At 44.5% G+C, this 24713-nt stretch overlaps 1 protein-coding gene and 1 long non-coding RNA gene across 8 annotated transcripts in view; one reads left to right on the top strand and one right to left on the bottom strand.

The window, feature by feature from the left end:
- The window catches only part of CCDC77 (coiled-coil domain containing 77), a 20935-nt gene extending 6972 nt beyond the window's left edge, over window positions 1-13963 (top strand). For 6 of the 7 annotated variants that reach the window (XM_075006236.1, XM_075006239.1, XM_075006249.1 and 3 more), the window contains 8 exons: window positions 752-848; window positions 2129-2201; window positions 2506-2603; window positions 4968-5116; window positions 5436-5691; window positions 10359-10475; window positions 10611-10763; window positions 12288-13963. In XM_075006236.1, the coding sequence (XP_074862337.1) occupies window positions 752-848; window positions 2129-2201; window positions 2506-2603; window positions 4968-5116; window positions 5436-5691; window positions 10359-10475; window positions 10611-10763; window positions 12288-12434 (1090 nt within the window). In that variant the 3' untranslated portion in view covers window positions 12435-13963. The remainder of the gene's footprint in view (window positions 1-751; window positions 849-2128; window positions 2202-2505; window positions 2604-4967; window positions 5117-5435; window positions 5692-10358; window positions 10476-10610; window positions 10764-12287) is intronic. The other variant, XM_075006259.1, reaches the window with a different exon arrangement.
- The window catches only part of LOC142019422 (uncharacterized), a 27439-nt gene extending 2726 nt beyond the window's left edge, over window positions 1-24713 (bottom strand). Inside the window, exons 1-2 of the long non-coding RNA XR_012647072.1 lie at window positions 24574-24713; window positions 24247-24372 (exon numbers count right to left, since the gene is read on the bottom strand). This is a non-coding gene — a long non-coding RNA (uncharacterized LOC142019422). The remainder of the gene's footprint in view (window positions 1-24246; window positions 24373-24573) is intronic.

Below are 24713 nucleotides of genomic sequence, written 5' to 3'. Positions count from 1 at the left end.
AGGAGCTCATTGCCCAAATAGGCTTAGCTGCACTAGGGATGCAAAAGGTTAATGGTTAACTAGTTAGCATCACCCTTAAGGGCTGATGCTTACTGGTTCCAGTTAACTCATAGGGGCTGGAGCAGTGCCCCAGCTGCCATGTGTGCTTCTGCAGCAAAAGATGTCCTCAGTCTTTTGAAAAGTAGAAAATTTATAGGATTGAGGTTTTCTTAAGTAGGTCATATTCTCCCTGGACTATGCGCTTTTATTAATAAACTTACAGACCCTGTCCTTTCAGCATATGCTATCCTTATATAACCCCATGTGCTACTACTGGGCCTTACTGAAAGGGGATTCCCCAGTGGACCAGTAGAATGAGAACTCTCATGCATCTTCCATGTTAACTGGATCTCTAGCAGTCTGGTTTAAGAACAACATTGTTTCCTGTACTATGACAATCTGAAGAACAGGTTACAGCTGCTGCTTTAACTACAGTAACAACCCTCTGTAGCAGGCGTGTCCAGCCCACGGGCCACATGCGGCCCTAGACAGCTAGTAATGCAGCCCCACAAGATTGTAAACTTTTAACATTATTATGTGATTTATATACATTAACTGTATTATATATTTTATATGTGGCCCAAGACAATTCCTCTTCACTCAATGCGGCTCAGGCAAGCCAAAAGGTTGGACACCCATGCTCTATAGAAAGTGAATGCAGGGTTAATGCATTTTGCAATAAAATGTGCTGATGTTTCTTGATGAATTCCAGGGAGCTGGAAGACAGAAAAAAGATTCAGCATCTCTTGGCTTTGGTAGGAACAGACACAGGAGAAATCACCTATTTTCATAAGGAGCCTCCCCACAAGGTAACCATTAATTGAGAATACCCTTTAGACCACCTCTATCGGAGCTTTCCTTTGCATTCAGTCCTTAGAAGCTCTGTCCAGTGATTGGTTACTGTGGAGCCCGACACACAAAACTGAAAAAAGGGACTGCAGAGGCTGCTGTTGGAAAAGTTTGTGTGTTTGAAATTCAGCTGGCTCTGTGTTGGTCTGACACGGGCTAACTGCTGCTGGGACTTAAGACAAAGTGAAGCCCTTTCCACTGTCTTGGGAACACCAAGTTTCATTTCCTGCACAGGAGAGGTGCGGAGGAAGTACGCTTCCCTCCAGGAGAGTAGCATTCCAAGAGTGGTGACTCTCTCAGCAGCAGAGCGTGTGGGATCTGAAGGTGGGGGTTTGTAACCCTGTTTGACCAGAAAGGTCAGAACTGTGATTCAGGGCAGGAAGGCTATGTTCTATACTGGCAAAAAGAGTATCCCATAACGTGAGCATGTCGAATGAGACTTGAAATAATGGACCACATTCACTATTGTCTAGTTTCTTTGTACTGCTCAGGTTCTACAAAAGCCTTTGAAAGCAGCCCTGAATTTCCTTTTGTGTAGGGGAGTTCTCAGTTGGTTTGGACAATCTAACCGGCCTTGGCAGAAGGAATTAGGAAGGGATATACCTAGAGCATGCCTTACCTTGGGGGTTCTGGCCAACTGGTATAAACCCTGGCTCTGGCAGAAGTCCCACGAGAGAGAGAGAGAGAGAGAGAGAATTATAACAGCTCCCAGATGGCTGCTTTTTCTTCTTGCATTGAGTGGATCTCAGCACACAAGTAAGATTTGGATCAATATCCACACCAAGCAGTTTATTCTTGCCTTTGATTTCTTCCTGGGTTTAAGTGGATCGGTATATACTGATTTGTTGTATGTATATTTCTCAGTGTGCCAGCTGTCAGAAGGGTAAGTGGAGAAGAAAGCACACTTGTTCCTCTTTCCTCTCTCATATCTTAATGCTTGATCTTCTGCTAAAGGCCTAGTCCTGCCAGCCAGTAAGGATAGGATGAGTCCCCAGGCATTGAGAACCACACAATGGCAGAAGAGGTGGAAACAGAGACATTCAGTCAGCCCTATTTTAGCGGAACCTGCTTTTAACACTGGTATTTCTACTGCAAATGTCTTTACTTTGGTCCTGCTGCACTGATGGGCATGCTGTTCATTTAGGTCTTTTCCCACACACTTTAGTATTCATTTTTGATGACTGGCATCAGAGAACAGAATGCAGGAAAATCAGTAACAGATCTATTTTTGCTCCTGTAGGTCATCATTCCTCAAAAACCAATCAAATCCAGGGATCCACATGAACGGCATGATACTTACACTTCCAGGACAGGTACCCAGAAAGTGACTTTTCATACCTGCCAAGAAGACAGATACTTGGAGGGTAGCTAAACAGGATAGTGCTGAATTTGTGAAAAGCATGTGGTTACCAGAAACTCCATTAAGCCAGTGCTAGAATGTTTTTCTGTGGTGACTCTTGCTGGAGGACTCAGTGTAGTGCAGTAACTGCAAGCTCTTCTTTGCCTTTTCTTTTTGCCAGCCACCAAACTTAAGCTATTCCCTGCTGGGCAAAGTCTCACCAGCAGGCTAGAAGAAAGGAATGAAATAGTTATCTCAGTTTATCTTGTTCTCTGCAGCAGGTACTAAAGGAGGTGCATCAAAACCAGCAACAAAAAAAGAGGAACCAGAAAGTCCTGAGAGATATCACAGAGACAATCAGACACTCTTACTGCAGGTAAAGAGCATTTTGTGATCAATAGATACAACTTTTGCCTATGCATGGTGGGACCCCATCTTGTCACAGGGGTACCTTCACTGAAAATGGCAAGGGTAGGCTGCTAAAGGGAGAGCAGATTTTTTTCAAAGACTGGTGGTTAGTCAGTTTACTTCAGTGTTAACCAGTCCCAAACTGTACATCTCATCCCCACATTGATTATTAAGAATTTAAAAAAGGAATCTTACAGCCCTCTTTTGTATTCTAGTTCGATGATTCCCAGTCAGCATCTAGATCAATTACAAAGAGGAGTTACTTCAAAGCTCTGTTCACATACACAAAATTTTCTACTGACTCCAATGGGTCAGCCACCTAGACAGGTCAGCGTAAGCTTGGATCTCACCCAAAATTTCAGGCTGCCAGCGAATCATTTAGTTACTAAAACTAACAATTTATTAAGAAAAAAAGAATAAGATGATAGTTCTTAAATGCCAAAACAATATGGTACATACATCAGACTACAAAGTCTATGTATCAGATCCATGGTAGTGTTACTGATTTCTGCAGGGGGATTTTCAAGCCAGCAGCACATCCACCACTTGGATGGGCCATTCAGTCCTTTGTTCAGAGCGTCAGTTGTAAAAAAGATACTCCAGAGACAAAATGGAGATGCTGCGTCTGCCTTTTACTATATTATTTTGCCATGTGACTTGCACTTCTTGGCTACGTCTACACGTGAAGCCTACATCGAAGTAGCTTATTTCGATGTAGCGACATCGAAATAGGCTATTTTGATGAATAACGTCTACACGTCCTCCAGGGCTGGCAACGTCGACGTTCAACTTCGACGTTGGGCAGCACCACATCGAAATTGGCGTGTAGACGTTCCCTCGCAGCGCCTAAGTAGCACACATCGAAATAAGGGTGCCAGGCACAGCTGCAGACAGGGTCACAGGGCGGACTCAATAGCAAGCCGCTCCCTTAAAGGGCCCCTCCCAGACACACTTGCACTAAACAACACAAGATCCACAGAGCCGACAACTGGTTGCAGACCCTGTGCATGCAGCATGGATCCCCAGCTGCTGCTGCAGCAGCCAGAAGCCCTGGGCTAAGGGCTGCTGCACATGGTGACCATAGAGCCCTGCAGGGGCTGGAGAGAGAGCGTCTCTCAACCCCTCAGCTGATGGCCACCATGGCGGACCCCGCTATTTCGAAGTTGCGGGACGCGCAATGACTACACGGTCCCTACTTCGACGTTCAACGTCGAAGTAGGGCGCTATCCCCATCTCCTGATGAGGATAGCGACTTCGACGTCTCGCCGCCTAACGTCGAAGTTAACTTCGAAATAGCGCCCGACGCGTGTAGCCGTGACGGGCGCTATTTTGAAGTTAGTGCCGCTACTTCGAAGTAGAGTGCACGTGTAGAGACAGCTCTTGTCCCAAAATGCAAGCTTCACAGCACATGGAAAAGCCTCAGACTTCGCTGTCCATAACCATGCCCCTGCATGGTTTGCTGAGTCACCAGGTGTGGTTCCTGATCTTTTAGTGAGTTTATTGAACAGCCATTGTCACTTACAGGGCCATCAAGCAGCTTAGATGGTGCTGATGCCAATCTGTCCCAGAGGGTCACTCGGAATCATAGCAGCAGTTTGAAGTACAGGTACACACTAAATATCTATAACTGACAATACAAAGGTGAGAGAAACATATAAACTAGTTTATAATACTCGGCAAATTATAACATTTTGGCAGATCCCTCACATGGATTATCCCATCAGACACCTTGAAATTTTATAATATCAGTGCCCACAATATGAAGCGTCCCACATATTCCATACGGCATCACACATGGGTTTATATTACAGTCAGACACACTGCCTGCTTATCCCCTCTACACCTACATTGTGCATGGCCATCCCTACTCTATGCTATCCTGGTAGTGCTTCCGTCTTGCTCCCAGTCTATTGAACTTGCTCTGCAGTGTACTTACAAGTTGGGATTAGGGTGGCATGAAACAAGAAAAGCACTAGAGTGATGAGATAGTTAGGACTCCTCTCAATTGCAACAGGGACCAGATTTAGTGAGCCACATAAGAGACTTGCATTCACCATTGCCCCTTCCCTTCCTTTGTCCAGTGTAGGAAATAAGTGAAGGAAGAATCTAGCTCACCTTCTGTGAAGTCTCTCTCACACACAGGGTAGGGAAATCTGTTACAAGACACCTGATTTCTCCTAACATCAAGGCCTGCAGAGAAATTAGATGATATAACAGCATTATGGGGCAAGCGATGTTTTCTCACTGTCTGGTTTATAATTTAAATGGCTTTCAAGGAGGGCAACATGCATGGCATAGGCGCTCACTCTAGACTTTGTCTGTGCCAATCCAGGTGGAGGCCCTGCAGGCTCAGATGGAAGAGCAGGCCCGGTTATCCAAAGAGCAGCTTGATGCACTGCTAGAGGACAGGCGGATTCACATAGAGGAAGTCCAGGTCCAGCATCAGAGGGATCAGGACAGGATCAAAACCCTGACAGAGAAGTGAGTACAAGAGAGTGGTTCTGGTTTGGTCACAGCAGGAAAGCCAGAGTATAAAAATCACCCATGTGGAAAAGCCTAATAGACAAAAAAAGCAGGGTATTTAGTCAGTTGCTTGGCATGTAACTGGAGAGTGAGTGAATAAACCAGCTAAAAATCCTCTTTCATACTTGGAGAACGTGGCCCTGGAAAGTATGCAAGTGAAGCCACTGGCTTCTGTTGTTCCATGTCCACCCCAACTCCCAGTGAAATTATAAGTGAATGATGAAGGGAAGGGGGGAAGGCAGTGATATTTTTACTCCAGTGCAATCCCTGACTTTAGGCTCCATCAGACTCAGAACCTGCTGTATGAGAGCACACGTGACTTCCTTCAGCTGAAGTTTGATGCACGAGCGAATGAAAAATCGTGGATGGCAGAGAAGGACTGTTTGCTGAGAAAGCTTGATGTAAATAAAGATCAGGTTATCATCGGCAAAGAGCCAGAGAGAGAGAAGAAGCACAAGGAAAAGGGGAGAGACTTCAAGCAGATTTCTCAAGCAGAGAGTGAAATTTGGAAAGCACAGAGTGGAGAATTCAAGGTAATTGCTGTTCTCTTGAACAGGAAATCCACCTGTTCATGGAGGAAGACTTGAGAGAGTATAGGATTGGGTCTCATGGTAGTGCCTTACCTGGTGTTCAATGTTTTAGAGCTGGAATTCTCTGCCCCAGAATACATTGTTATGCTGGCTACAGCATTGAAAGATTTACTTTACAGGAGAAGTTGTGGTGTATCGACTTCAAAAATACAATATTATGTAGTTTGTCGTAGTGCTTCTCAGAGGTGTCTCACAAGACTAATATCCCCCACTCCTTTCACACACACAACAAGCACATAGCTCGTCAGATTTTTCTAGCATTCAAGTGGTTTATTGTTATAAAGCTCTCAAACTCTTTATTAGGATTAGGAATTTCTAAGCATGGAATTGGCTAGCATCTTTGTAATTAATGCTGTTAATTATTGGTAATAAGAATAAGAATCACCCAAGTCCTGCGGCGATGGGGGAGGGGCAAAGTGACAGGTGGAGGTTACCACTGGGAGTCTTAGTCCCAGTCCCGCACGTAGGTGGCCTGTGGACAAGTGGTCATCCAGCTCTGTACCTGGGGCAGCAGAGTAGCCCAGCAGCATCCCAGGTGTCTGAGCAGTCCTCTTTAGGACAGCACTGCTCACCCTAGTAAGGGTGGGGCCTACAAAAGGTGGCCTAAAAATTGCCTGCCCTACAACAACAACTGGCCAGCAAGTGACAGCTGGCAGTTCAACCCTCCTTGCAGTCGAAACCAAAAGAAAAATTCGAGAGAACTTACCATTGGTGTATGGAATGTTCGTACTCTCATGGATCGAGAAGCTGTTGCAAGACCTGAGAGAAGGACAGCTATCATTGCTCGTGAACTAGCCTGCTATAACATCGATATAGCAGCATTAAGTGAAACAAGATTGGCTGGGGAAGGTTTCTTGAGTGAACCAGGAAGTGGTTATACCTGCTGGAAGGGTAAGACTGAGACAGAGGATAGAATACATGGAGTCGGTCTCGCAATAAAAACCTCATTGATGTGTCAACTCCCAGACCTTCCAGTGGGTATCAATGAAAGATTGCTGAAACTACGCTTCCCACTAAACGCCAAACATCATGCCACCGTCATCAGTGCATATGCACCCACTCTAACATGCCCTGACAACTCAAAGGAACAATTCTATGAAGATCTTGACAGACTGATCAAGGCCACACCTGCAACAGACAAACTACTCCTACTTGGCGATTTCAATGCCCAAGTCGGGGCTGACAACAAGAACTGGAAAGGAGAAACCGGGCCACATGGTATAGGCAAAATGAACAACAATGGACTACTACTTTTGAGCCTTTGTTCTGAAAATGACCTGACTGTTACCAACACTCTGTTCCGACAAGCGGATAAATACAAAACAACGTGGATGCACTCTAGGTCTAAACAGTGGCATCTGATAGATTATGCCATTGTCAGAAGGCGAGACATCTGAGACGTACTGATCACCAGAGTAATGCGAGGCGCACATGCTGGACAGATCACAGATTAGTCAGGATATCTCTTCAACTTTACATCGCTCCCTCTTGGCACAAATGCCTTAAGCATGTGCGACCTGCTTTTAACATAGCCAAACTGAAGGATGCCCAATGTTTAAACAATTTTCAGAAGAGCCTCGATGACAAATTAACATCCCACAGTCAACTGGTCAGTACTGTAACCAAAAAGTGGGATCAGTTCAAGCAGATAGTGACTGACACAGCAATAACATCGCTTGGACCAAAGAAAAGAATACATCAGGATTGGTTCGATGAGAACCAAGAAGAAATATGTTCAGCACTGCAAGAAAAGAGAAAAGCCTTTACTGAATGGCAGAATGACCCCTCCTCAGCCTCCAAACGGGACCATTTCAAGCACCTTCAGAGCAAAACACAGACCTCCGTCAGATACAAGACAGCTGATGGAAGAGCAAAGCCAAAGAAATTGAGCACTATGCTGAGACCCACAACTCAAAGATGTTCTTTAGTGCTAATAAGACTGTCTATGGACCTTCTAAGCCAAGGACTACCCCGTTGCTCTCATCAGACAACGCAACGCTGGTCAAAGACAGAGGGCATCAACGAAAGATGGCGAGAACATTTTAGCAACCTCCTTAACAGACCATTGACCGTGAATAACAACGTCCTCAATGAAATTCCACAACAACCCGTCCTGACAGATCTTGACTTTCCGCCCACTATAGATGAGATTAAGAAAGCTGTTAGCCAGATGAGTTCAGGAAAAGCTCCTGGAAAAGATGGGATACCAGGTGAGAGTTAAACCGGCAAGTCCAGCAGCACTAGCTGCGTTCCATAGCGTGATCATCAGCATCTGGGAGGATGAAAACATACCACAGGACTTCTGCGATGCTGCTATTGTCTCCCGTTTCAAGAATAAAGGCAGCAAAGCAGAATGTGGAAACTACAGAGGCATATCCCTCCTCTCCAATGGAGGGAAGATCATTGCCCGCATCATCTTGAACCACCTAATAGCCAGTATTTCCGAGGCAAATCTACCTGAAAGTCAATGCAGCTTTTGACCTGGCCAGAGCACAGCCTATATGATATTTGCTGTCAGACAAATACAAGAGAAGTGCATTGAACAGAACATGCACTTGTATGCTGTCTTCATATACCTGACAAAGGCGTTTGATACCATCAACAGGGAAGCCCTTGGGACCATTCTAATATGACTAGGCTGCCCAAGAAAATTTTGTTCAGATTATATGCCTTTTCCATGACGACATGACAGGCGAAGTACTGTCTGATGGGGTCACATCAGCCCCCTTCAACATCACCAACAGCGTGAAACAAGGATGTGTTCTCGCTCCTGTCTTATTTAACCTGTTCTTTGCATGTGTCCTTAACCATGCAATGAAAGATCTAGACCAAGGTATATACTTGAAATACCGGCATGATGGTTCACTTTTTGACCTCTGTCACCTGAATGCAAAGACTAAGACAGTGCAGAAACTCCTTTCTGAGGCACTCTTTGCCTACGACTGTGCCCTTATGGCTCTTGCTGAAAACGATCTTCAGCACATTGTCAACAAGTTTGCTGAGGCCTTGCAACTTTTTGGACTGTCAGCCCTGGAAAGATAGAAGTTCTCCATCAACCTGCACGTGGATCACATGCTCCTGTCCCGAGTATCTCCATTGATGGCACTCATCTTAAAGTAGTGGAGAACTTTAAATACCTAGGTAGTGTCATATCCAGTGATGGATCACTGGATAATGAGATCAACACACGAATATCTAAAGTGAACCAGGCACTTGGCTGTCTGTGTGTCAAAGTTCTAAACCACCATAATATCCGGATGTCAACAAAACTACTTGTGTACAGAGCTGTTGTTCTCTCATCTCTTTTGCACGGGTGCGAAAGATGGACACTATATAGGCGTCACATCAAGCAGCTCAAAGCATTCCACATGCGCTGCCTCCGTAACATCATGAAGATCTGCTGGCAAGACAAAGTGCCCAATCTTGAGGTCCTCGAGAGAGCCAGATGACAAGCATCGAAATGATGATTATGAAGTCACAACTACGTTGGACTGGTCATGTCAGCCGCATGGATGCCAACAGAATCCCCCACCAGCTTCTGTATGGTGAACTCTCCCAGGGCATCTGGCGTATAGGTCGTCCACGGAAACGCTACAAGGATACCTTCAAAGCCAATCTGCAGTACAGCAGTATCAAACCTAGGGACCTTGAGGACACCGCCAGTGACAGAACACAGTGGCGTGCAACAGTCAAATACCTGCATTGCCTTTGAGGAAGACCGCTGCCAGCATCTACAAGAGGCATGCAAACGACATCACAGAGCATCAGCAATGCACAACCCACAGATTGCAAACTTCCCATGCACCATCTGCGGCAAAATGTGCACCTCTAGAATTGGCTTATACAGTCACCAGAGGGCACACCATAAGACCAATAACGGATGATCTGCACAGATTTGTCATCATCAGGTCGATGGACTACCATTATAAGAACACAGTCTTAGGTTTTTTTTTTTCTAATGCAGTGAGAATACTGCTTTTCTGGGTATAATGTTGCTCAAAGTTGTGCTGCTCTCAGCCAGCAGTCTTTTTTTTTTTTTTAATTCAGCAATTAATGTACTTGCTGGGGCCCTGGAAACTTGTAGTGCCTTCATATTACAACCATCATAGTTTGCCAACCCCAGTGTATACTGAAAGGAGTTGCTTTATTCACCACTGCAATGCATCTGCCGTTGGAGCAGCAAACAAACAGATGTGAGATGGGGAGTTTTTGACGTAAGACAGTGTGACCAACCCTAACTACTTTTTTAAAAAAAGCATTTTGGGTACTAATGATTCCATGGTGGATAGAAACATGGGGTTGTTTTTTTTTGTATTTTGATGTCTCATCTGTACAGAGTTGATCCTGTAATATGAAGGAGTTTTGCATTATTAGGTCTCTTATCTTTCTTGTCTTGTTGGTTGTCTGCACCCACATCAGTTTCTAGGACTTCTCATTTGGTTTAATTTTCTGTTTTATAATATCTTCACCAAAGAGCACATGAGGAATGGCAATAATGATCTTGGCTCCCACCTTTTTTCCTTTAGGAAGGAATATGCTCTGTGTATTGGCTACCTGCCTCCAAGCATCTGTTAATCCTAATTCTTTCTCCTGGGTTCCATTCATTACAGGAGCAACTGACACAAGCGCACCGATTGGCAGATATGTACCGAGAGCAATGTGTTGCCCTGGAGGGTGAGCTGGCTAGAATTCGTGAAGAAGGAGATGTTGGCCGAGAACTTTTCAAGGTGACTCCTCTGCCTGCTTCAGTGGGATAGCTTTGCAGTCTTGGGGTTGTCTTTCCCCCCACCCTGCCATCTTCCACATTGGTGTCATCAATGGTGCCTTTCCCTACAAATTCTGTTGTACTTTCCTATTCCCAGGAGCGCTCAGAGAAGATGGGGAAGCGTTTGCAACTAATGACCCAACGATATGAGGCCCTGGAGAAACGACGTAACATGGAGGTGGAGGGCTTCAGGAACGACATCAAGCAACTTCGGCAGAGGTTGAAGGACCTAGAAAAACAGCTCTTCAAGGTAATGAGGGGTGGAGTTGGCTTGTGGGGCACAGCTGAATATTCAGATCCAGTATTTTCTTGGAACCTAAGTTGTTTGAATTTCCTGTTTTTCCTTCACTTAGACCTTTAGATACTTGTACTATGTGGCAGTGGTTCTCAACCAGGGTTCCAGAGCCTGTTAGAGCTGTGGGGTGGGGTGGATGCAAACAGGCTTCAGGAATCCACCAAACAGGCTCGCGTTAGACTTGTTGGAACCCAGGGCAGAAAGCTGAAGCCCCACCACCTGGGGCTGAAGTAGAAACCTGAGCAACTTAGCTTCACAGGACCCAGGCAGTTGCCCTGCCTGCTACCCTGTAATGCTGGCACTGGCTTTTATATGCAGACAAACAGTTCTTGTAACACAGATGGGCCATGGTGGTTTTACAGCATGTTGGGAGATGGAACGCATCAGAGAAAGTAAGATTGAGAATGCCTGACTTAGAGTATCTTTCAGTGTTATGGAAAGTTACAGGTTATATGTATTTATGAAGAGAGAACTATTCAAAGCTGTTAATTGAATAGGCATTCAAATTACTAGGGACTGGCATGATTATGCAATGGATGTAGTTATGCTACTTATTACTTTTCATCGCTCTCCAATCACTCTACAAAATCTAATTCTCCTGACGCCACTGTGAGACAAATAAGTATCAAGTGCTGACATATATGCTGTTTGGCTTTTCTCCTGACGCTTCTTGATGGTGAAATCAGTGATAATGAGGCTCTCAACTTCAGTGCAAGCTGGCCTGAGCACTTGGTGTAAAGAATTAGGGCTGAGTGCAGAAGTAAGTTCAGGTGGTCATGCACCAAATATAATGACTTCTGAAATACTCTGCAGCCAGTATAATGCACATGATACCGCAAGGAATGGTTAACTTGCAGAAATACAAAAGAAAAGGAAATGGTTAATCAAATCCAAGTCAATACCTAGTTATTTCAGCCTAATTGTATTGTCCTATTACATCCTTGACCACAAGGGGGTGCAGGAATAAAATATAACATACAAGCTGGACGTAACCATAATCCTACATCATACTAGATCAAAAAGAATATTAGGTCACTAAATGCAGTCTTCTGCCAAGGTAAGGTGTGATCCTCGCTACCACCAGCAGAGGATGTCCTGATTCTACAATTGAGATTTAAGAACAAAAAAGCTGGTTTATTTAGAATTAGATAAATTTGTCATTCTGTAATGAGTCCTTTTTTTTTAATCATACTTAAAATTTGTTAAACTGACTACTGAAAACTTCTTCAGTTTACATTTCAGCATTCCCTCTTCCCTTGTACTGGCAGAACACCCCTTCTTACTGATAAGACCCATCCATTATCTACACTTCATACCAGGACTCCTTTCCATGTAGAATGTCAGTGCAGCTCAGATACACTATGGTTAGAATTCCCCCTTACTAGGCACGACTCCTTCCTGGATTCTTTTCATAACTTTCTCCAGATCTTACACCACAGACCAAGTCTTTCTGGTTTTATTTTTACTTTCTCTCTGTAGGTTACCATGAACATTGGACCAGACCAGGACCTCGCAATTCTGCATGAGGTCCGCCAAGGGAACAGACGCACCCGGAAAATTCAAGGAGAGCTAAGAAACTTAAAGGCAAAAATCTACGGCTTGGAGAATGAATTACGGATCTGCTGACAAATGTATCAGCCAGCACAGTGGTGCACACAACATAACCAGTGCTAGGCTAGGAAGGTCACATTCACAAGAAAAGTTTTCATAAATCAGCTTTCCAGCATCCTGTGACAAAAACCTTAAGAAAACGTAACCTAAGGTGTGAATCAAGGGTATATCAGTGAGCTTGGGTAGACTGTGCAAGTTAATGCTAGGGTATAGCGGAGGGGGACGTTCCTTTCATCTTAGCATGTCTTTCTCTGTTGCCCATTCCTAGTAGGTGAGATCGTTTGTAGACTGTCAAGTCATCTTTTAACTTGTCATTTCCACAGGACGTGCTTATAGGCTCTAGGCATCTTCACCTACTATGCGCACAGGACAAAATGTACGATGTCCAGAGTGCAGCCAGACACAACAGATTTATGTGAGAAACTAGTCCTATGGGTCTCACATGTTCTTTCGTGGTGTTCTACAAGGGGAGGGACTCTGTATGAGGCCCTGCTCTATAGTCATGGGAACTGTATTAAGGGAAGTCATTTTTAAATGAGTAATGTGTAGGATGTCTAATATTACCAGGGCATAATTCAGATTTTCTAACAGATCCCTATTTCATGTAGAAAGAGTCTTAATTCTGCCTAAACACTGAAATCCTGTATATTCTCAGCTGCATAACTGTTTTCAAATTGCTTCTCTTCCCATGGTTCTCGTCCAGCCTGGACAGGCCTCAAAGGGAAACATTCACATTATAAAGCTCCTTTCAGTGTGAGATCTCATCTCAAACCTCCACCAACCTTCTCTTACCATCCCCCTCTCGCGCCACACACTAAAAGCTGTGTCACATCTAGCACTTCACTAAACGATCTTATTAGTCACTACCAGTTCATCTCCAACAGTGGTGGAAGTCCTGATAAAGATCAGCCATTCCTCCTTTTAACTGACACTGTTGTCTAACCCTACAGCTCTGAACAACACAGTGGTTAAGCTACTAGCACCCACTGGCACCTCTCACTGCTGCTTTAGCTGGTGGGTATAAATGAGTAGTAACAATGTTAGAAAACTTCTGAAGGAGAAAAAGGGCTAGGGTAGATAAGGCCAAACAGCTAGCGTATCCTGTAAATACAACCTGGTTGCATGATCCTGGTCCCCGAACCAGATAACAAGATAGATTTAGTGTGGAACGTAGGCTCGACTGAAGCAGCAGTTTGTAACTAGGCTGAAGCCTTCCTACTTATACTTGCAGGTATACAGTCCTTTATAGTCCAGTGTATTGCAGCTTGAACTCCCCTCCTACACACCAACTAAATGATGATTTACCATGTTTATAAAGATGTCTCAGTTCCTTGATGGAGTGTCTGGCTGCAACTCTATACCATTTTTGCCAAATGTGATGCCACAAAATACATTCCTTTTTGGGATCTTTGGCGTGCCCCATCAGGGCCTCCTGGTTTTTTAACTTTTTTAAACTAGCTTAAAAAAATCCAATTTTGTGATTTTTTTTTTTTTTTTTTTTTCCTGTAATCCAGACTTTTTTTAAAATTAAAAATGAAGTTGGAAGTTTCCTTGTCAAGTGGTTCTCTTTCTTTTTTTAATGGGTGTGACTAACATAGGTGCCCTCCCCCACACCAAACAGCTCTACTACTAGCACTTCTTCCTGCTGAAGGGACCCACAAGAGGGATAAGTACAGTTATCTTCCATAAGGCTCAGGGGTAGACAAAGTAGGTTCTGAGTCTGTGGCTCATACTGCGTGAGAGAGGAAATGAGGCAAAGAGCCCTCTTGCACTAGTGCAGGGGTGGCCAACCCACAGGTCTTTGAGCCATGTGCCAGGAGTGCCATCCACTGCTCTGTGCATATGCCCCACTGTTTATTCCCCTGTGCTTATTGCAAAGCAAACCCCCTGGTACTATTGCCTGTCAAGACATCTATCCAGCAAAACAAAAGTGCTACCCAAGCTGCTTTATTGTCTGTAACCATAGGACACAAACCCTGCAAAATTTTTACTACTGTTGACTCTGTAAATCCTTTTATTTTGGAAACTCTCATAGGTCAACTCCAAGGGCAGAAAACACAAAATGTTACCTTTTTTTTTTCTTGTAGCATGGGAGGTATATTTAAGAGCATTGCTTATGGTATCCATTTCCAAAACAAAGTAATGCTGGGTCTAAAGCTCAAAAGTGACTACTTAAGCAATCAGTGTGCCACTGGCAGATCTCAAAAAGTAGTAGCCAATGGGGACTCATTATCAAAGGGGATGTTTTGGGGAGGAAGGAGGCTTTCGTAGGTAAAGGTACTTGGCCCAAGGCTACTCAACATTTTAATCAGTGGTCTAGAAGTAAATATAAGATCACTGCTGATAAAATTTGCAAATGACAATGACTGGTGGAGTGTTATCTAACAATAAGAAAAAAAACTGCCATACAGACCCCAGAGGAGTGGTTGGGAAACTAGATCCCTTCAAGAAAAATGAATTTTTATACAGCCAAAATTCTACATCTAAGAACAAGGAATGCAGTCTATGCCTAGAGGATAGGAAAATGGTATCCTGAAAAGCAGGGACTTTGTAAAAGATTCAGGGGTCAATAACAGAAAAGCAGCTGGATGAGAGCTTCTCATGCAGTCCTGTGCAAAGCAAGCTATTGTGATTCATGAATTTACAAACGAGTAGCAAATCTGTGTACAGTACACACTTTGTGAGACCAACACTGGCATATTGCATACAATTTTGGTATCAAGGTTTTAAAAGGAATGTCAAAGCAGGAGAGAGATATAAAAGTATTTAATGATAAAGAAATTGCCTTGCAGTGAGACCTAAAGATCTCCATCTGTTTACTGTCAAAATAAGACTGAGAAGGGACTTCATTACAGTGTATAAGGAAATTAAAGGGAAGATCATACTAAATACTAAATGGCTCTTTAGCAGAGAAAGTTATAACAGAAACCAGTGGCTGAAAACTGAAACTGGACAAATTTAAATACGAAGCAAATCTTCACCAATGAGGGTGGTTAACCACTGAAACAAAGAATCAAGGGAAATGGTGGATTCACTCTGTCAATGTCTTCATACCTGACAATACACTTTAAGCAAACAAGTTACTGAGCTCCATACAGAGGTTACTAGGTGAAACACAATGGCCTGTGATACAGAGGAGGTCAGACTAGGTGATCTAATGGGCTCATCTGGCATTAAACTCTGAATTTTCTGTAAGTGGAATATTTGCAAAATTTTTGTCAGCAATCATGCAGTTGCGTTCTCCCTTCCAACATAATATGGAGCTATCAAGTCACCCAGCCTTGTTCAGAGCAAGTTTACCTGACTCAGAGGTAAAAACAACTCTGTCCAGTCTACACGCCACTTACAGCTATAGGAGCACTGCTTTAGAAAAACACAGATTGTGCTAGTGTAGATGGACCTTGTGCATGCCAGTTTAACAGTCGGGGGCTGGAATGTACTGAACCACTAATCATAAACAAGTCTATGATTATGCAAGCAGACACTTCAGCGTATGAGAGCTGTTTTAACTTTCAACGCCTCTCACTGGGATCAAGATCCCTTCCTGAACTCTTTCTTGTACAGTTAGGCTTTTACACATTATGAACCAGCATAGAAGAGGTCAGATAATTTATTATAATAGTATGTAATACTCTCTGTTACAGCCAAGTATATAAATCTGCTCAGTCAGATCCAGTACATAGATCAGAACTCCCACATTCAGAACTGCATAGTGACTAGTTAGCTGAAAATTTTCAGGTTTTTTAATTGACAAAGGGTCTTTTTAAAAAAAAAAATATGAAAGATTGGCTTCAAAAAATTGACACTTTTGTACTAATATTCTTAAATCCCCCTGAATTATAATTTCACCCCTCCCTTTCCCTTGGAAACTGGTACAGTTTTAAGTAGCCATTCCCAAGCTTCTGAGCCAACTTCCCCAGCTTTAAGATGTCTGCTAGCTTGGATTCCACACCAACTATTTAGCTTACAGGGTGGCAGGGACATGGGATTGAAGGTCATGGAGACCTGCAAAGAAAGAACAAGTGGAACTGTCACTTGTGTCTGCCCCTTTGTGGTGCGCAGCTTGATTGGATACATGGACTGTAAAATGGATAGAAAATTGGCTTAATGGATGGGCCCAGCAGGTGGTGCTCAATGTCTGGTTGGTGGTCAGTTTCAAGTGGCGTGTCCCAAGTACCGGTTCTAGGGCCAGTATTGTTCAACATCTTTATTAATAACCTGGATATGGGGATGGCTTGTGCCCTCAGCAAATTTGCTGATGATGCTAAGCTAGGGGGTCAGGTAGATACACTGGAGGGTGGGGATAAAGTCCAGATTGATCTAGACAAATTGGAGGATTGGGCCAAAAGAAATTTGATGAGGTTCAACAGGGAGAAGTGCAGAGTCCTGGACCTGGGACGCTTTGAAGAATCTCAAGCACTGTTACAGGCTGGGGCCAACTGGCTAAGTAGCAGTACAGCAGAAAAGGACCCGGGGATTACAGTGGATGAAAGGCTGGAGATGAGTCAACAGTGTGCCCTTGGAACCAAGAAGGCTAATGGCATATTGGGGTGCATTAGGAGCAGCATTTCCAGCAGATCTACAGAAATTATTATTCCCCTCTACTTGGCAATGATGAGGCTACATCTGGAGTATTTCATCCAGTTCTGGACCCCTCCAGCATAGAAAGGGTGTGGAGGGATTGGAGTGGGTTCGGCAGAGAGCAATGAAACCAATTAAGAGGCTGAAGCACATGACCTTTAAGGAGAGGCTGAGAGATTTGGGTTTGTTTAGTTTGCAGAAGAGAAGACTGAAGGGTGAACTGACAGCAGCCTTGAACTTCCTGAAAAGGAGCTCTAAAGAGGATGGAGAGAGACTGTCCTCAGTAGTGACAGATGGCAGAACAAGGACCAATGGTTTGAAGTTACAGTGGGAGAGGTGTAGGTTGAGTATTAGGAAAAACTAGTTCAGCAGGAGTATGGTGTAGCACTGGAATGTGTTTCGAAGAGAGGTGGTGAAATCTCCATCCCTAGACATTTTTAAGTCCCGGCTTGACATAGTCCTGGCTGGGATGATGTTGTTGGGGTTGATCGTGCTTTAGGGAGGGGGCTGGATTAGATGACCTCCTGAGTTCCCTTCCAGCCCTAGAATTCTATAATTGAGTCAGAACAGGAAGGATGTTTTTTTTCCTTATTTGTGTTTCCTGCTAGCACAGTCCTCCTCTGCGCTGGATGGCTCCTTGGTGAATGAAGAAGTAGTGAAACTATGCCATTAACAGTGTCTGAATGCTGAATAATTTAGAAGACAAAGAATTTTTAGGCAGATGATTAAAAATTTTTGTTGTTTTTTGTTAATCTCTCCAGCAAACAGTCTGAAAAGAAGGACCTCTCCTGAAGTGTCAGAACAGCTGGCCTTTCTGTTATGTTCTACACATGCTTTGAGTCCCTCATACTAGCAGTCAGGCGGCATACTCCAGCCCTCTACTAGAAAGGGAGTGGCTGTCCACTTACACTGAGGAAATGCCATGTCAAACAAACTGTAGTGCTTTGGGTGCAAGGAACACGTTACAAGCTAATAATAGGAGTTCATTGTGTTATTAAGGAAATCCAAGTGGGTGCTTCATTACACAACAAAGCTTTAATGCCAGCGCAAGTAGGTGTCTTGCTAAAGAGACAACAAAGGCTGCATTGATTTAAATGAGTGTGATTTAAAAAAAAAAAAAAAAGCTTAGATTTCACCAACCATACTTATCCAGGACACACTGAATGCTGCTGTATTGATTTAGAGATGTGAGGCTGTTGTTTTTACTGTAAACATCTATCTTAGGCTGTGGTTATAACACACAATATCAAGGTTCTGACATGCTTGCAAGGTTCCAGTGCATCATCATTTTTCAGTTGCAGATGCGGATGTTGCAACCGGCTCAGCATTTTCACAGAGACATTATTATAGTTTTACGTTATGTAGTTTCTTTCACAAAAACTACTGCAAGGTGTTTTACAGAGTTAAACAGGATGGCGCAGTGTATATGTTAAAGAAAACATTGTATATGCAACACATTTTATAATTTAAAATGTAAAGCATTTAGCCATAAGGCAAATAAGAAAAGGTGAAAGGGGGAACATAGACAAAGAAGAAAATATATTTTAATATGAGATTTTAAAACAAAAGATATGGAAGTTGAGATTTTTTTTAAAGGATTTAGACATATACCTTCCATTACAAGTAAGTAAAAGTCTGATTGACTAGACTGCTTTGAAAAATCTTAGCTGGAGCATCCATGAGGTGGAGAGAGGCAGAAATCTGTTTCTCATGGCAGGAGCTGAAAATGCAAACTCTGGGAAGAGATTAAAGAGAAGATAGACTCTGGATATGAAGAGAGAGGCAGTTTTAAGGTCCTGAATGGAGAAAGAGCACAGAGTGCCTTGCAGCCAAAGATGGTAGTTTTCACCCGGATCTTGAAATGAATGAGACGCTAAAGGTGTCTGGAGAAGGAGCCAATACTGAAATTGTTGTCAGTACATCTTAAAGGGGTAGGAAGCTTCATGACGCATATTCTGAAGTTTGGACAGCTAAGACTTGCATGGTTTGACAGTCAAGGCCTGAGGACATACAAGCACCCATGAAACTTTCAACAAATGGGAAAGGGAGAAGGTGGTAGAGTACTGATGCAATAGTATATGAGCAATGTTGTGAAGGTGCCATGGTACAGATCCCATTCCAGATATGAATTCGGCACTGATTAGGCCTCCTCTGGAATACTGTGTCCAGTTCTGGGCACATTTTAAGAAAGATGTGGGGAAATTGGAGAGGGTCCAGAGAAGAGCAACTAAAATGATTAAAGGCCTAGCAAATATGAAGTCCGACAGGAGATTAATACCATTGAGTTTGTTTAGTTTGGAAAAAAAGGCTGAGAGGGCACATGATAGCAGGTTTCAAGTCTCTAAAAGTGGGTTACAAGGAAGAGGGAGAAAATTATTCTCCTTGGCTTCTGAGGATCGGACAAGAAGCAATGGGCTTAAATTGCGGCAAGGGAAGTTTAGATGGGACATTGGGAAAAAATTCCTGTCAGGGTGCTTAAGTCCTGGGATAAATTGCCTAAGTTGGTTGTAGGATCTCCATCACTGGAGATATTTAAGAACAGGATAGATAAATATCTAACAGGGATGATATAGATGTGCTTGGTCCTGCCATGACGGCAGGGGATGGGACTTAATGACCTGCCTTCCAGTTCTAGTATCCTATGATACTATGTCTACGCTACAGAGACTACCCGCGGTGTCCAATTCACTTTCCATTTGCCATGTGGAGAACTGGACACCGTGGCATGGCAAAGTGGCTCATTAGCGCTGCACACGTGGAATGCCCTCTACAGGCTCTGTGCACGTGCCCCACTACTTGGTGGGACAAGCGCATGGTGGCAGCAGCAGAGGCGGCTCCTCCTACGGCCCTGTGTGGGTGGCTCGGCTCTAGCTGCAGGGCAGCTCTGGTGAGTCATCGGCAGTTTGCGGGGAGGGGGGACGGGTGCTTGACCCCATGAGGGGCAGTGCCTTGGGTGGGATGCAGCACCCGGCTCTCGGGGGAGGAGGTGGCGAGCAGTAAATTTCTTTTGGACACCACTGGACTATACCATCATAGCTCTGCCATCATAGCCCCATACAGTATAGACTTAGTCTACACTGACAGAAGAGTTTTTCTGCCAGTAAAGGACCACCACCTCCCAGAGCATCAGTTACACTGAAGAAAGCATTCTTCTGTCAACACAGCTGCAGCTACAGTCCAGGCAATATCACCACAGCTATGTCAATTGGGCTTACAGGTGTAGTTATGCTGATGTACCTTTCAAGTATACACAAGCCTTGGTGGTGGTAATGAGCATATTTTACAGCTATAGGAGTTCTACAGGGAGCTTGTGAATTGTTGATATCAATGGTGGAAACAAACAGGCAACCTAAGTCAAGAAAGGAAGTAAGGAGTTGTGCATTAAGATACCGCTTTTGCCCAAGAGAAACACTTCGGCCTTTGAGACGTTTAGATTAAGGAAGCTGATATAAAGCCCCAAGTTTATGTTGTTGAGCTATAATGTGATTAAGATCACCAGACAGAATGTTGAGGTATGCAAAAAAAGAGTCAGAAGAGCTACAGAAGGTTATATACAGTTGGGTATCAGCAATATGGAGCTGGTAATTAGTGAAAACATAACAGAAATGGAAGCGGTAGATGGAAAAGAAAAAGGGCAGAGAACTGAAACTTTCGCAACTCCATGTAGGAGATCTCTTGGAACAGCTAAAAGCCATTTGTGGAAACAGAAGCAGTGGACTGGTAACAGGAAGCAGGACCATATTTAAGGTGACCATCCATCCCATTTTGCCCAGGGCAGTCCCGTACTTCAGGCACCAGGAAGGTGTCCCAACTTATTTTAACAAAGGGGTTAATTGTCCCATATTTACGCCCCTGCTGAGCTGCCCTTCCCCCAAGTCAGCACAGCTGCAGCTGCTGGCTGGAGAAGACATGTAGCTCGAACTCAACAGCCAGGCATGCAGACAGCAGCAGGAGAGGGAGCTGGCTAGGACCATGCCATAGGTTAGTAAGGCAGGGGATCTTGCAGTGGGGGGTTAGTGTGAGTCCTTTTTAAGATTTTAATGGGACATAGGTGCCCCAGGCAGCTACCCCTCCAGCCAGAGAAACCCCCACCCTTCAAGGAAGGGCTGCAGCCCCATTCTTGGCTCCCTCTGGCTTGGAGAGAAGCTGAGAGCCTCAGTGACAGGGCCGCAACCCCATTCCCGGCTTCCTGCAGCTTGAAGAGAAGCTAGGAGTCTTGCTGACAGGCCCACAGCCCCATTCCCAGCTCCCTGTGGCTTGGAGAGAAGCCGTGAGCTTCACTGGCAGGTGTGCAGCCATGCTCCTGGCTCTCCTCAGCATGGGCAGATGCCATGAGCCTCATCCACAGGACTACAGCCTCATTCCTGGCACCCAGAGGCATGGGGCAGCCAGAGAGGTCCCCCACAAGGCAGCAGCCCCATTCCTGGTGCCTGGAGCAGCTGGGAAGGTCCCCCATGGGGCAGCAGCCCATTCCCAGTGCCCAGAAGTGTGAGGCAACCGGCAAGGTCCCCCTCAGGGCAGAAGCCCTGATCCCAGTGCGCAGCGGCATGGGCCATCTGGCAACCCTGCCCCTGCTAACTTCCACAGGGAAACCACCCCTGCAAACAGGGAGCTCCCCAATGGGGTGGCAGCCCCGTTCTGGCACCCCATGGAATGGCTGCACTTGCTTAGCAGCCACAGCTGCCCCCTCCAGAGAGTCCCGTATTTGTCCTAGGGAAACATGGTCACCCTAACCATACTGAAAGTGAAGCAAAGATGGTGGTGTCTACAGAGTAGGCCCTGAATTCAAAGGCTGCATTTATGATCAAGAAATTAAGCAAAAAAAAATTACAGCTGGTTAAACTGACAATTATTGGCACTTCCTTTGAAGAGAGAACTATTTTTGACTAGTATGGAATAAAACATTGCTCAAGAAAACTCAGCCAGGCCAACTCCAGCCCTAGCATCTAACCTCCCTTAACAAGCTCACAGAACCCTGGCAAAGAATCTGTTTCAACTTCACTCATCCACTGATCGTGCAGAACTTCTCTCCCAAATGGGATTCATACCACCACACACTGTTATTACTCTTGGTGGGCATGGACAATGGCCTCTGCCAAGAGAGATCAGTGCCTGGATGAGGAGCACCTGGTTGATGATAAACCCAAGCAAGATGCAGTTAATGCTAGCTGATAGAAGGAAATACTATGAAGAACTCACCATCGCTCCATATCCTCAGTGTCTGCCTTCAAAATCAAAATGGTGCACAGATTCAAGTTTGGTTACTCATGGTAACTGGATACCCATACAGGAAGGTCCGCTAAAATTTCACCATCTACCAAGAACTGACTAAGAGGCTGTACCCCACAGTGGCAGAGTCAGACTTTGATTGTTGTGACCTCTAATGCAGCTATGGTGTACCTAGGAAGACATTTTTCAGGGTGACACATTTTCACATAACTGAGAATGCAGCAGCCTGCCAGCTTAGTAACACAGGCCACCTAGGGCACCTCACCTTTTGCTCCACTCGCTGCATTAGGTCCCCAGTAAATATTGGGTGGTTTTATTTACATATTCACTCAATGTTCAAAGACCTCCACTGCATTGGCTAACCCACATGCATGAGCAGCCACTCTGCTTTGCAGTGGTGACTTCCCACAACCAGTGCAATCCACAGGAAAAGCCATCCACATGGGTGAGATCTGGAAGGACAAGAGACAAAGATATTCTGGCAGCCTGCAAATTCTCGTCCAACTGAGATCAGAACCACCTCAATTCTCCACACATCCAGAACAAAAAAAATCAAAACCTCTCCCTCAATAAAAGTCTTCAGGATAGGGTAAGAAGAGGGAGGGAAACTGCTTTTACAATATCATGAGGCACTGACAGACCTGTTATTCATAAGTGAGTATATAATTAATACTCCTCCTCCTCAGCCCCATTTCAATGTTCCAGAGTGTCCTGTCTTCTGTATGTCTGCCTTTTAAATCCCAAGCTTCTGGGGGCCAGCAGCTGTCTTTATTTTTGTACACTGTTCTGCACCAAGTACATCAGCTGTGCTAAATATCTAATAATAGACAGAAGGCCTCAGGCATCATTTTATTAATTTAAACACAATCATCACGCAGGGCATATAATTCTGAAAATAATCTGAGCAGATAAACCCTTCCACCCTCTTTCTGCCATAGCAGCTAAGTAACACTAGGAGGTGAAGCCATGTCTTGTTTCACGTAGCTACCGCATAGGACAGATTTGGGGCTACATAATGGATTTTTTTTTTTACACACCTCCACTAAAGTGACTTTAGCTATTTAATTTGCATGCTCCTTGCAGGGCCCCTGCACTTTTCTTGTAGCTAAACAAAAAGTTAGTTTCACCTCTCCTACCTTTCCACAGGACACCACACAAAAAAGTTAGAGGTATCCTGTGCCCTCCAACGTCCACGCAAGGTGAACTCATTTTTAAAATGAGTTTCAATCTAATACAGGTTCATTATGTGTGTGCTGTGCCTAGAACAAGCAGGGCTCCAGTCTAGTCCCTGGCTGGGATTTTTAGGGGTGAATGCAACACAAAGGGTGTGTGGACCAGCTGAAATGAGGCGCAGCCCATTTGAGAAATCAACTTTTGAATCATGGTTACATGCCAATACCCTCATCCCTCCCAACGAGGATCTTCAACCCATGTTAGACCGAAACCACTATAAACATAGATTCAGTTTATATGACTTGTGGGACCAGCTAGATTCTTCACATTACTCAGCCCATGTCTACAGCAGAAATTTACAAACATTTTTCTATTGGTTCTAAAAATAAGTTACAAAGTGTCTGTAATGAAATGACAATTCCTGTATATTTCCCCATAATCAACAAAGGTGTTGGCTGAAGAATGTGACAGGTGACTGAGCTTTATTGACCGGAGGAGACTGTCTGCAGCATCTTAGCAATGGAGGAGAGGATAACTCAGTGGTTTGAGCTTTAACCCGCTAAAACCAGGGCAGAGAGTGCAATCGTTGAGAAGGACGTCTAAGGCAAACAGATTAAAAAAAAAAAGTTATCAGGTACGGGGACTGGACTTGATGACGTCCTGAAGTCCCTTTCAGTTTCCTGTAGACGTGTGTATCTCTTATAGGTAAGTAGCCAGTATCAGGGATGTTAGTCATAACGTCAGAGGAGCCTGAGATCTTAGATCATTTCCTTTTGGACAGAGTGACCACAGATTACATTTGAACGTGGACAGGCAAAATTTCAGTTTAAATTAAATGTCTTACCATGGCTAATCAGCAGCACTGCATAAAGATCACTCCGCACTGGATGGATTTGCAAAATTGTATAGGGCTGTGCACCTGCAGCTCCCCGAATTCACTCCTAGGGGCTGTATGAGTGGTTAAGGACATCTAAAAAAAAAAGATAGGCTTCATAGGACTCAAAGAGATTAAGTGATACCCCCCTCTTGCACACTCTATCCACCCTCCAGAGAACAATGGTTCTGCAATCAGAAGGGGGCAAACAGGAAGGGGAGCAGAGGATGCCTTGTGGGAGCACGTTCCCCTCTGGGAGCCATGGCCTGGGGTCAAGAACATCTTCGTCTTCCTCACCTTTCTTAGGGATTGCACCGAAGGACAAGGATGGACCGAGAGGCTCCTGGGGAGACGCTCCCCCAGGCAGGTACACAGCAGCATCCCCTCCTTCCCCCGCTTGCAGGCCCGGGGACAACGCAGGAGGGGACTACGCCAGC

Source organism: Carettochelys insculpta, chromosome 1 (genome assembly GCF_033958435.1).
Source record: "Carettochelys insculpta isolate YL-2023 chromosome 1, ASM3395843v1, whole genome shotgun sequence".
Classification (NCBI taxonomy): domain Eukaryota; kingdom Metazoa; phylum Chordata; order Testudines; family Carettochelyidae; genus Carettochelys; species Carettochelys insculpta.
The sequence above is the reverse complement of the archived record's forward strand: the minus strand, read 5'-3'. Positions and strand labels throughout refer to the sequence as shown.